This window comes from Aythya marila, assembly GCF_965140915.1.
Source record: "Aythya marila genome assembly, chromosome: 2".
NCBI lineage: Eukaryota > Metazoa > Chordata > Aves > Anseriformes > Anatidae > Aythya > Aythya marila.
The window spans coordinates 60,153,270-60,167,222 of record NC_139043.1 but is presented as its reverse complement, the minus strand read 5'-3'; the positions used below and the strand labels follow the sequence as shown (position 1 = coordinate 60,167,222).

At 38.1% G+C, this 13,953-nt stretch overlaps 1 protein-coding gene across 2 annotated transcripts in view; it reads right to left on the bottom strand.

The window, feature by feature from the left end:
• Positions 1-13,953, bottom strand: part of VPS41 (VPS41 subunit of HOPS complex) — a 115,963-nt gene that overhangs the window by 50,131 nt on the left and 51,879 nt on the right. For both annotated transcript variants that reach the window (XM_082754220.1, XM_082754219.1), the window contains exons 8-10: positions 8,236-8,355; positions 4,849-4,995; positions 3,598-3,664 (exon numbers count right to left, since the gene is read on the bottom strand). In XM_082754220.1, the coding sequence (XP_082610346.1) occupies positions 3,598-3,664; positions 4,849-4,995; positions 8,236-8,355 (334 nt within the window). The remainder of the gene's footprint in view (positions 1-3,597; positions 3,665-4,848; positions 4,996-8,235; positions 8,356-13,953) is intronic.

Sequence of the window (13,953 nt, the reverse complement as noted above, 5' to 3'; positions counted from 1 at the left end):
TTTATCAACAAACAGGGAAAATATCCAATAGTTTGATAGTAATTAGTTTGATAGTCTGAAATATTTTTTTTTAATCAAGGAATTTACAAATGATCAGTTTTGTCTCATGACAAAAGATGACGAACAGAAGTCTAAGTGGATTCAGTTATACAAATGGATTTTTTTTCCTTTCTTTTTTTTTGGCAGTTTGCTTTTCAGAATGTAGTCAGACATAGTCCAATTAAATGTTTGCATAAATCAGCATATAAAATTGATGACATTTATTCATCATTGATTTACTGCTCACCCTATTTGTTAAGCAAGCTTTAAGCTCTGTCTATGTAAAGACAAATAAGCTGCTATGGTAGATCCCAGTATCTCACTTTACAAACCAAGAAATAAATATTCCCATGTTTTCTTTTCAGATAAAAGTGTGTGATCTCAGTACTTGATGGTAACTAGGCATGCAGCGGTACAGCTATTCCCTCACAAAACATGAAGATGTGTTGTAACAAGAATATCCACGTGCAATTCTTATACCAGAAGTCTGCTTTGTCAGGAATGCGGGGGAATGCACATGGGAGACAAGTGCTCAAGGCACTGCTGGCTACTTGGAGCCTGGAATTAAGCTGAGATTCCTCAGATAAAATCTGCACTAACATGAATTGAATAGGAAGTCTCTAATCTACTTCGAGTCTTTTACTGACTTTCAATGTTAATTTTTATTTTCCGCTATCATTAGAGAGCCAAACTGCAGCATAGGTAAAGCAACTCACGAAGGATCCATAAACTTGAGCTGCCTGATAAAGTCACCTGAGGACTACTTCATGCTTGTAAGATGCACAGTTTCACTTTGAAAAGGAATTGCATTAGCTGCAAAGTGCTAATTAGTTCATTAGGAAGCAGCCTTCTAGCAGGCTACATTTGAGTAGGGCTCCCTGTTTAGAACAGAAGTTGTCCAGCATTACAGCTTTTGTACATGTAGACGGAGCAAGCAGAGAGGTCAAGCAATCTTTAAGAACGATCACAATGGCATTTAGTCCACGTTAAGCCTGTAATTCAATACCAATACTTTCTAATCAATACGCTACTTCATGGTGGTAGCTGACAGAGCTAAACTGATAGGATCTGCTCAGCTAACATACATTTAAAACTAAATAGAAACATTTCACCGGAGTTTATCTTTGACACTGAATGGAGACTCATGTAAGCAATGAACTGTAACATGGAACCAGGGACAACAGAACAGATTAATAAAGAAAAGCACCATTAATACACCAAGATGTACAAATAAACCTGGTAATATCATACAGATCTCAATGCATGAGAACTCTCTATTTTTTTTAATTTCTCTTGCGTGCTACCACAGCATTATCTTCTTTGAAGTACAACATCCACAACTGCTCAGTGGTGGTACTTTCCCACACCATGGGCCATCTGGTTTAGAATTTGAGTAGGTACCATATTTACTTTCTGCCTCAGAGCAAATATGGCTGCGTGTCAAGATAAAATCCTTGCACCACAGGATCCTGTGGACCTAACTTGCAAGGCTGGAGATACTCTGCTTCCTTATTCACTGGGCTACAAGCCACTGAAGAAATATTTACAGTCTACTGATGCCACCAAAGTTTGCTATTGTGTTATTGTAGAACTTTGAGGTCTTCAGAATGTCTCTAAAAACACAAATCTGAAACTGCTGAGATATGAGAAATCACCATATTGTCATAGGATCCATACATATTACCCTGATGAGCTGATGCCAAGATGTTATAAGCCAAAAGGATATGTATGGCAGGGTAGCTGAATATCCTTCAGATATTCTTGTCTTGTGTAAATTCTTTACATTATGAGAGTAAATCAGCTTACACACCCACTTAGGATATTAATACTCTTGCAAAAAAACTATACAGGCTGCTGGTCAGTCTGCCCAATAATAATTTCAGACCTTACAGCTATGCATTTGAGAAGTAAAAGTTTAAATTATAGTAAAATTGAAAAAGATGCTGTGGAATAACATAACTCTCAAAGACCTTCTGTGTGATTACATCAAAAGCTACTGTATTGTCTATCGAGACTTGAACAAATATCTCACTTTTCCCTCCCAGCATACAATCCACGTTCCAATGAGTAGTACTGGCAGAATTTGGCAGAGCCATTTCAGTGCTTTGACATGAAACCGGAAATAAAAATGTCAAGCACATCATTAACAGGCTAAGTGAGATAAAACTGCAGTCCTCAAGAATACAGAGAAGAAATTTAGGCTAAAAATTGCATAAAAATATGTAAAAGTAAGTTCTGCAAAAATCTCTAACCTTCAAAATTGCACCTAAATAGTTTGATGACAGCTTTTTATCATTTTTCAATGAAGTTCCAATAGACAGTCTTGTAAGGCTAGCTCCCTCCCTGTTAACATACTACAACTGAAGTTGTAGAAGTTCCCTCTGTTCACTTAACACTATGTAACTCACCTCATTTATTTCCTAAAAGCTACTTAGACGTACAGAAAAGATTTATATAGGTGTTCTGAAGGTAAAACTCAAGGCTGAACTTTTCCTTGACATAATTCTCTCAAAAATCCTAGAATTCCATGGTTAATTGGTTAATTATTCTTTTGGGACTATATATTCTTTACCAACAAATAGCTTTCAAGAAGTCTCAGTTAATGGTCAGGCATGCCTTCACTCAGTATCCAGAATTCCTAAAGAATTTAATGTCAGAACATCCTCGCTGATTTTCAAAAGCTACTTTAGAACAGTTCTTTTCTGAAATCATAAAGCAGTATGCATCTGCAGTACGCATATGTCATGTACCACTCTGGTCAGCATGCTCACCTGAGTCAGGATTTTGTTTGAACACTCTTGTTTACAGTCTCATGTCATCACAGTCAAGACAAGGAAGCACAAAACTTTACAAACAGTTGTCTATTCTGCACTGCAGAGTCCCAGAGGGCCTGCTTATCTTGGCAGTGTTACCTCTTCATAGATCTTTCCTCATCAGAAGCTTCTTCTGGGAACAGAATAGTTTTTGTTTGCCCCCCGCCCCTCAAATTTTGTTTGAATTTCTTGACATTTTTTGTCAAGACCTTTTCCATTAATCACCAATAACAAAATTATTCACATCACCAGAAGAAACATGAAAGCAAAGTACAAAATGCAGAAGCAAAAAAAGCAACAACAAGAAATTCAAATCAACTTTCTAGAGCTATACTGAAGAGATGCTCAGAAAAAAAAAAAAAAGTTATGAGCAGGGTAGCTAAACAACGAGTAATTGATTAAGCTCGTGTCTGTTTTCTCCTTATATCACTACACCCCATCATCATTTAACCAAGACGAAAACCCAAGTTCTCTGTAAAACTTTCTGCCTGAAAGGAAAGTTGAGACATCCGCTCTTTCTTTACACAAGGCTCTCTGATTTTGGGAGAGCACAGAATTTAAGACCTTATGATTACAAAAAATAAACAAATATGCAGGACATCATGACAACCTCATCAAGTAAAAACGAGGAGACATTTATGTTACATGTTGTCTCTGAACTCTAACACCTTTTCAGGCTGAATGTGAAAACAAACCTTTGAAAGCTTATCTGATTGTGAAAAGTTACATGTTCACACAACCATACCTATTTCCACGTAGCGGTTTGGAAGGTCACGCATTTCACTGGCATGCCGCTCCTTTACTGAGCAAATCTAGGAAACAGATATTTGGATCATTATGATGAATACACATTCCTAAAATTACGCTAACTTTCCCCAGAAACTTTCTTACTGAGGTGTTCTTAGACAGGCAATTCTCTGCTTTGAAAAACACTGGCTTTAGAACAGTGATGATGCATCACTGAGGAAGAAAACCCAACAGGAAAGTTGTGACTGTAGCCCACAGCCTTATAAATATGCTGGGAGAGGAGAAGATGGGCCACCAGACAGAAAGAAATCTGAAAGCACATGCTCACTACCATTTCTTAGAGCAGCATATGAGTTTGGTTTTGCTATCTTCTCACACTTAGTGTCTCATTACCTTACTATTTCAGTAAGCACATGCTACTGCAACTCCAAGTAACAGGAGGAGAGCACATATGTATAAAGAAATGCAGACACCCAAATGTTGTGAAGCACATGTAATACAAGGGGAAAGACAGATGCCAAACTTATGACAAACCTCCTCATTTGTAAAACTCTAAGTTTAATGCTCCAAAAGGTTTTTATGCTTCACCTACCTCACTTCACCCTCCCTCTCCATCTACTCCTACCAAGCACTTTAATTTCCCACTGTGCAATGATGTAGCAAGCTGTTATTAGAAAACATCTAACAGGCTCTAACAAACTCCTGTCAGGTGCTGATCTGTACAAATCAGTCTGCTGTGCACAAGTTCGAAATGCCAGTTCCCTGCTGAAAGCGAAGCAAAGTCCGAAGCAACCTGTCCCCCACCCCCTTTTTTCTTTCCCCTTGGCTGACTGAAATTCTGTGTTTGTATTAGCAACGATGAACTCCTCAGCCCCCAAAATAAGTCTCTCCAAAAATAACTCATGATAAGTTGTCCTTCCTTAATGCTAATCAAAAGAAATGAATTCAACAGCCCCTCTAAAAGCTTTCAAAAGAGGAAAGCTCTTGAAGACACAGAGGAGAGAAGTGTCCCTGAGGATTACACTTGCTGCATGCTCACACACAGAAATCTGTCTGACCGCTGGGTGTCTTATCACTCCTCCTCCTCCTCACGAGGGTCAGTCCAATGACATTTCTATGGCAGCAGGCATTCTGCAGACTGTAGTCAAACCAAACTCTATTTTTTTTTGATTGTCTTTGCTTTTCAGAAATAATCCTCTGTTTGTCTTTGATAACAGTAAGCATTTATTACAAAGACAGGTAATTGCACCTTTACTGAATTTCCCCAGCCAATAATCAGCGTTAAATTATCCTTCCAGCAAAGGCTGCAGGGATACATATCGGGGCGAAGGCTTATGTCATCTCGAGGCACGTTGGTAATTCGTTGCTTGGAAATCATGTCAAGTATCTTCACGCCCTGAAAGTTTAAATACAAGAGAACTTCATTCAGTATGAAAAACTCTTACCCACCAGAGCCCATTTTATTTTGCACAGTAAGACAGTCATAGCAGCTTATGGCACAAGTTGCAGGGTAGGGATGAAAGTGCCAACACAAATAGCTGTTGATACAAAGACCAATCTCACCCAGGAGGCGACAGGAGAAACGATGAGATTAGAGTGAGTTAAATATTGTAAATATGCATGCTAAATACAAAGATTTCATGAGTCAACAAGTGACAGATTAGCAATTCCAGTCATGAACCAGACCAGCTTGTTTAGGCTGGTGCTACTAGTGGAGAAGCAAAAGCATCTTCCAAAACATTCCCCATCAAGAAACAGAAATTTCCACCTCAGAAAAAAACCGAAAAGATGAAGTAACAACAAATTAAGGTAAATGAAGACAATCTGTGCTTCTATAAAAATGTATTTATACTCTTATGTTGAAAGAAAAAAAGGAAACATACTTAAATGATGCTTGGTTTTATATGGTGTGATTTTTCACTGCCTCCTCAGGAAATATCTCAAACTAACACAACAAAAAGTTTAAAGACAGGAAGATTAAAGTCATTTTAGAGGGAGGGAGAGGGGGAAGAGACATCGATTGAATTTTTCCATACCATTTAGAAAATGTGAGCTATAACCTTTCTAGTAGCAAAATGGAGATTAATTTCATGTTAAATAATAACTTCTTTCTTTGTGATTTAAAAACAAAAGTTGCCAACATAAAACCAAGCATTTAAGTAGATATTTCCCTTAAGCTTGGTGAGCAGAAAACCACATCTCATGATCACAAAAAAGGGATGGAAAGGACCTTGAAAGGTCAGCATCCAGGATGCCATTCCACGTTTGGATTTTTGCAGTTACAAAACTGATTCAAAAGATTCCCCTGCTTGTTTCTGCCATGCCTGCTCTCAACCCCTCAAGTTTCTGTGTCCCCAGCTATACCAGTTCAACTGTTTTTAAGTAAAAGAATCTAAACACAAGGGTCATGATCTAAGCCAGATCTAAGCTAGAAGCTTGGTTTTCCCTCCTCCCCACCCTCTCCTTTTCTTAAAAAAGAAAATCAAACTCCTTAAATTTCTGTGATTCTGTAAATCTTTAAATCACAAGGAGCAGTAAGTAGTATGGAGGTGAACAGAAAGACTCCTATTGGCATCTTTTAGGTTAAAGGTCATCAATCATCAAGGTTTCAAAACAAACAAAAAAGCCAAAAAGAAACATAAAAACAAAGCAACAAAAACTTGTACATGTCATCTGCAACATACAGAGCCCAGATCTCAGGATGGCATAAAGAAGGAGCTTATGCTTTGTGTTTTCTAAACTCATCTCATAACGTTTGCAATCTTGTTTGAACTGCATTTTAATAAAGCTGTCTTTTATTAATCTCACCACTTTGTCTTTAAGTATGATTTCCAAATTAGTGACCCATATCACATCTCCTGTTTTTCAACAAGGCAGCAAATTGAATTCTATATGGGGCAGACAAGCTTACATTTAAAGTGGCTCTCCAACCAGCACAGTAGAATCCTCTATAGTTAAAGCATGCCATTTGCGCTGTAACTGAAAGGACTTCCAGTCTCAATTTCCTGTCATGAAGGAGCCTAAAATGTGTTTTTGTGAGAGTTAGGCAAGTTAATGCTGCTAAGGATTTGGTCCTCAGGTGTCTCAGTCCGTAAGACTTGTACTCTTTGTCATGGAAGAAGGAGAAGAGAGAAAAGTGGCAAGCATGGGAGCAGAATCAGACCCTGCCTAATTAATTGGAAGCCCATCTTGGAATGTCCAATGTCTAGCAAGCATGCAGACAGTGTGCAATAAAAAAAACAAAAACACATGAGAAAATAAGAACTAGATACAGACAGTAAATGGCAAGGCTGTAAATGATTTTCTCTGACTTACTTTGAAAGAAAAAAAAAAAAAAGGAACAAATACCTTGCTTGAGGATGGAGAAATTTTTAAAAAGGTAAAGGGGGAAGGGACGGGAAAAGGCCAATAACCAAATATATTAATCTTTTGGAGGGCAAGTGTCATTTCATTTCTCATTGAAAGATAGGCCCTGACCATGGCTTTTTGTCTCTGACAGATGGCTCTCAACATTTTATTAGTATTCTGTGTTCTGATGTGACACATCATCTCTAGGGATAGCTCTCCTCAACTGTCCTATCTATTCCCTGCAGATTCACCTAGAATATATATTTTAATTGTATGGCTCTGAAAAAAAAACAAAACCTTCCAAAGGTTAATGTTACGAAAATCAAGCACTTCCTTAAGTTATAGTGCTAATATATAGTCATTAAAGGAGAGCAAATAAACACAAAGAACACCGCTAACAATTTCATATCAAGCTGTTTTTAAATGGAATAAAAGAACAACGGCTTTAAAATATTTTAATAAATGCTTCCTTCCAGGAGGGAAAAAAGAAGGGAGAAAGCAAATGCTTTCAGGAATATCTTCACCACATTTTAAAAGAAAAATCTGGAATTTAGACATGATACATACTTAAAAATGTATCCCTCTCTGCTGAGCTTTGAAACACAGACCTTGACCCATCAATTACATATACACTGTTAGGTGAAATACAACACTCAGCATGAAAGCAGGAGTTCCCTTTAAAATATGAATTACACTTATAGCAAAAAGGGCTTGTTTTCTCTTAAGTCTAGCCTTTTCAAGTAGCTTACCAAAATAAGGAATTATTACTATCATTTTTTATAATCTGCTACATTAGGAATATGTATTATGCTGTTAGTTCAATACAAATTTCAAAATTTAGGCTTTTTTTTTTTTTTTTTGGGGGGGGGGGGGAAAGGGGGGAAGAGGGATTAGGAGGATTTTATACTTACAAAGAAGAGTTCACATTAGCATTCCTTCCTCAAGCAATTTGCTTCAACAAATCTCACTGGCCGAAACTCCGATATACAATAGGGTACAGCTGTGACTACCCCTAGCATTTGTATGTATGTAGAGCTGCTTTTCTAAATTCCTTCAGAAACTGCAAGTCACATGGAGAACACTGAACAGACAGCAATAAATGCAAACAGCACGGCTCTCTATGAAGAAATCATATGTAAAGCACTTCAGTGCTTCATGTACTGGATTCTTCTAACGTACCAGTTTTCAAAGGAATATTTTAGCAATTAACACCATTTTAAAAACATTTCAAATATCAGTGTAAATCAGCAGTATTTCTGCTCATTCAAGAGAGGTGACAAAAACTTACCATATTATTGGCCCAAGCAATTAAATGTCCTCTCCATTTTATGTTTCTTATGTTTCCTTCCCCTTCATGTAAAACCGAAGGCTTCCATCTATTCATCCAGCCTCTCTCATATAGCAGCAACTGTGAAGAAGTGCAACAAGAAATATTTCTGTGACACAGTGCTATATGCAAACAAAGGAGTTTTTTCCTTCCTTATCTCTTACTCCACTTGCATTTGAGGGTAGGGAGAAATACACAGCTATGACAAAACAAAAGCAAACACAATCAAACACTTTCATATAGTACATTTACACTGACAATCCTACATACTAAAAAATCAAGTGACTTTCACGATTACATTAATCAGCAGCCTTCCTATCAAGTTTTTTTCAAATAATAGTAAATATATTTCTTTCCATTTGAAAGATAAAGCATGTAAGGCATTTGAGAACCTAACAGCACTTGTGACAAGAGTTAAGAAACCTAATAAAGAAACCAGGCTGTCTTACACCTATCCACTGATCTGTTGATAGGCTTTCTTCTCTCCAAAAAAGCAGGAGATAGTAAAAAACATCTCTTATGCTTGTGCTAGTCAAAATTATTGAAGACCTCCAAGCCTGAAGCCTTTCACTCGGCCCCATATGGAACTACACAGCCTTCAGTAGGGCTCTAGAGATGCTGCACGGTCCCACTCATGCAACTGCATTCACAACAAGCACTGCTGATTGTAAGACTTGTGTGATGGGGGATCCCAGGTTCTGCAAATATGGAAGGATTTTACAGTATCTAGAAAGCACAGACTATTTTTTGTAATATCTTGCACAGCAAAGAAAAGCACTACTACATGCAGACAGTCTGTGTGACAGTCCAACTTCTTTAGCGTTCCTGTGTGGTTTCAGGGAGTTATTTAACAGGATTAAATGACACTTCAAGCAACGCAAAGCCCAGTGCTTGGAGGGGAACAGGAGTAAGGTACCAGTCCTGACAACTGTTGCCACAATACACACAAATGGAGATGCGTACAATGTGAACCCTAGCTCATAAAATGCAGAAGAACCATTAAGAAATGTAAAATTACAAACTGCAAGGACCTAATTTGAGTGACTATGTTGCTACTGTTCATATATGCTTTTTTACACCAGGCTTGTCTCCTCCACCTCTATTTGCATAAACAATGATAAGACACGAACTGTTTAAAATAACATCTTTTAATGAAGTAAAGGACTTTTGATGGTAATTATACTGACTGCTCATCTCTCCCACAGCCACAAGATGGCACCAAAAGACAAAGATTTTCTCCAAAAGTTTGAAGTAGTCACTATCCAGGTCTGTCTCACACTTTTGCATGGAGCACACAGCAGACATCAGAGCACACCTGGCCACCTTAACCCCACCTGAAATGACCCAGTGCCTTTCCCACAGCTCATGTGAAGGACTCTCTTTTAGACAGTCTCAGGGATTTTTCCACCCGTGAAAAGGCTATGCAATGAAACAAAACCCAAACTAATCAGCTCCCCTCAGAAGCTGAGGATGTTACTTAAAACTGAGTACCATGCTGATTCTGACTTTAAAATTAGTTTCTTCCAGTTCACAAACTTCTAAGGGGAAGCCACTCAGATGTTTCTTTCAATACAATCCAGTGGAGACAGCAGCAAATACATAGCATTTTCACCTGGACTTTCTGCACAAGGTTGCGAAAAATGATGTGGATGACGTGAAGTAAAACTGGCTGATATAAGTTACAGTAACCAATCTTTGTTCTGCTTATGACTTATGTGTGATTTATGTTTATTTAGCCTACAGAATCCAGCTGTTTCATGCAATGAAACACTTGCAATGACATTTTCCAGCTGTTTTGTTTCTGTTCTTTGCTTGTGAACATCACGCTTTTTTCATGCCTTTCTACCTGAGTATGAAACTGAAAAAAACAACTGACCTGAAAGTGGTGAGGAGAAAATTAAAACAAAATCCTGCTTCAGCCTATGCTCAACTTTACACATGCTTAATTAAATTCTCAAACCAAGGACTATAGAAGACACCAGGCTGATCATGCCTGTAAAAGATGGAAAGTGAATCTGAATAACTGCAGCACCCCAAATTCCCCAACTCACATCACAAAGTGCAATATAAGTGAAAGGATACGCAACATTATTGCTTCAAGACAAAACCATTTTCATCTCCAAACACACTTTACTACTTTACCTGCAGTGGAATTATCTCCCTTTTACTGATATGTGATTTATTTATTATTTCCTACAGCGACACCTGGAAACTGAAATACTGAACATACAACTTTGCTACTTGCTTTGGAACTGCTATCCACTGAACGCAGCCCTCTCAAAATAAGCAGACTAATTTATTTCTCAGTCTTCCTTTCTGTCTTTATAATGAAATATTTACTGCACCAGAAGGCCATTTAAAACTTCAATAGCAGCTAGACACATAACAAAAATCCACCATTCCTGAAGGGGTTCCTTCTATCACCTCCCACTCTTTTTGGGAGGTGAAAATATTTTAGGACTTTATTTCCCATAAATCCCCTATTTTGGCAGTCAGCATTCCCAGTACTTATATTTCAACAGCAGCCACAAAATCACTTTCTTGCATTCTGTGCAATAGAGTTTATACTTTCCTCTTTTTGATTTGCTCTGGTAAATCTTTCAAGTTCTTTGTTACAATCCAGTAGTGCTTAGAATGCACTTCCAGCACCTCTCGCACGTACCAGAACACGATAATACAGCTAAAACAAAATAAAATTAACTTCGACTGCAAGGGTCCCCACCCACATTCCTTCATGGTACATTGAAATCTTCCTGTATCTCTCTACTAATTTTTCTGTTGGTCTTAACTGCTTATGCTTATCTACTGATTATTGAGAAAAAAGACATATGGAAATGTGTGAGACGAGGATGGTGCAGGTCTTGGTTCTTTTTAGTTTTAAGGACAAGTCAAAATAATTTTAAAATTCTCTTGGATTAGTGACTACATCTCTCTGTATCTTTCACTACCATGAGATTAAACTCCTCTGAGAGCTCAAAACTCTATTTGTACTGTGCATCCACTAAAGAGAATAGACTAGTGCCTGAGTTTAATGGAGCCTATCATGCAATTAGCATTAACACTAATTGCATGTAATCCCAGCTTTTAAACTACGCACAGAAATTCTCAGTCTTCTGAATAGAGGACAATGACTGCAGTTTTGGTCATATCAATACAGTGAAATAATTCAATTTAACTTCATCCCACTACCAAATTGGAAATTGCTGAAATCAAAGATGTCTATTCTCACACCATTAAAAGTTTCAAAGTACAAGACTTTTCCTGTAGCACTGTGCACAGCATCATGTGTGAAGAACATCTCTCTTCTACTCCACACAATTGCTTTGTTTCAACAGTGCCTTCTCTGTAAAGAGCTGTAGGACTTTGCTGAAGCAAAAGGCTGAGACTTCAATATGTAACTGAAGTGCCACCCTTCCTTTTCCTACAGCAGCCCTGCTGGATTAGTTTTAACATTCAACGAAATAAATACCAGGAAAAATATTGTCCTTGTCCTGTTCTTTGCCCAAGTGTGACTACATGCCTACCTGTGGCATTTGTTCTGGGTTTTGGCACCTGCTTCGCCAGCTCTCTCCTCAGCCAGGCAAGATCACAAAAACCTAAAATGCTACTGCCATGGATGCAACTGATCACAATAGATATTTCTTGTTTTAAGCATAAAAACAACATTTACAGGCACAGCCGAGATTAACAGGTATCTGGGAGTAGCACAGAACAGCACGCCACATGAAGACTTACTGTTTAATCGTGCATCCCTAGGAAAATATATAGCCACAATAAAAAATTATCACTTCTGTGTGGAGCTGCAACGGGCTGGATGAGTTCAAACGAGGCAGAGAATATTGTAACCCTCAAGTTTTCAGCTGAAGATAGGTTCTCAAAATATCATTACCAATCACTGTTGTACAAGGGGCTGCAGTGTGGGTAGAGGGAAGCAGCACTGGGAGTCTGGGGAAACCGAACACGAAGGCAGAGGCAGACACAGCTCTGGGAAGTGATGGCAATGGTGAGATGCAACACGGGAGCTTCTGCTGTACAGTTCACGGGCAGAGAAGCTAGAAATCTTGAAGAGTTCAATTCAAAAATAATGACACGGGACTTCTAGTAGGCTACATTGTTAATAACTCAGGCACTAGATTCCAGCTGTCGCCTATTCACAAATAGCTACAGACCTTAACACCCTTGGAAGCAAGTCCTGCAGCCTTGCAGGCAGAGCCACAAGTTCTCCCACATTTCATGTATTTAGATCCTCTTTGCTTGCCACCTCAGGCAACAACAACAAAGTTTTTTACACAGACTTTTGCACAACACACTACTATAGACTACCCACACGCAGGACTACAGGCGATCTCTTCTCAATTTCCACAAACAAAATCAGTCCATTACAGCACATGATGAATGTTTCTCTTCTTCTTCATTGTGAAAACCCAGCCTCAGTTAAGGACAAAATAAGCTGCTTATTAAGTAAATCAGACTTCATAGCACTACATCTCCAAGTCTCATCTGTTGAATAATACAGGATACATCTAGGCACCATACATCACAGCACGCAAATGTCAGACCTGTACTATTGTGGCTTGCTTGCTTGCTGCTACAGTTTGCTTCCTGTTTATGGTAAATTATCCAATGCATGGACAGAAATTGCCATAGTATTTACTCCTTCTTCACTTAAACCAGACCTTTGAGTATTTACTGACTGACATTTTATAGCTTACAAAGCAATCTGCCTTTCTTGTCTGATACTCTTCCACCCAACATAATGCCAAACAGCTGACTATCTGCTTTCTAAAAATGGACTGTGCTGCAAACAGCATCCTGACAATTTAATAATTTGTCAAAGTAGTCCAACCAGTTATTATGAAGTACCTATCATAGGGTTCAGAGGTAAAGGTCATCTACTTACTCACAAAGCAAAGTGCTTCTGCTGACACTAAAAAGCAGACAATTAAAAGAAAAAAAAAATCTGAGACATTCCCTGGCAGACTTGACTTTAACATACAAATTCAACTATCCGTAAGAGCAGTTGCCGTTCCACAAGAATGCTGTTTCTCTTCCTGTTTGTGCATTGTTTGCAATTGCTATTCTTCTTCTGTGTACAGCATTGCTTTACCTGGAGTAAAAAAGGAATTTAGATCATCTTGTTTTGCCTCTCAGACAGGAGACAATGTGGGTCCAGCCCAGGCTTCTAACACTGAAATTTTATATCTGTTTTTTTTTTTTTAAATGAGATATTTGCCCCAGGCAACACTAAATTCTCTCTGCTTTTATAACAGACAAAGAAAAGAGTCTGATGTTCAACCATGGGCATCTATATGCTCAGATGCTAATTCTGAGAGGATAAATTGGACTTCAGTATGTTGACATAAGTATCTGCATTTGAAAACCAGTTCTTACAATGTATTCTCTCCAGCAAAAGAAACACAGACTGCATTAAAGATATGCTTTTAAATATTTCCACCATACATATTTTATATACATGTATGATACACATACAGATAGATATGAAGATGTAACTACTTGCAGTCGACAGGTAAATTTTTAGTTCTATCTTGGTTCCCTAGCTCTGAAAATCCAGCTGAAATTGTTTCAGATCTGATACTCAAATCAACAATTATTATGAAAAATGAATACCCTATGAATGCATCCTCTGAGTTGCTGAATGTCCTCCTCCCCTACTGGCTT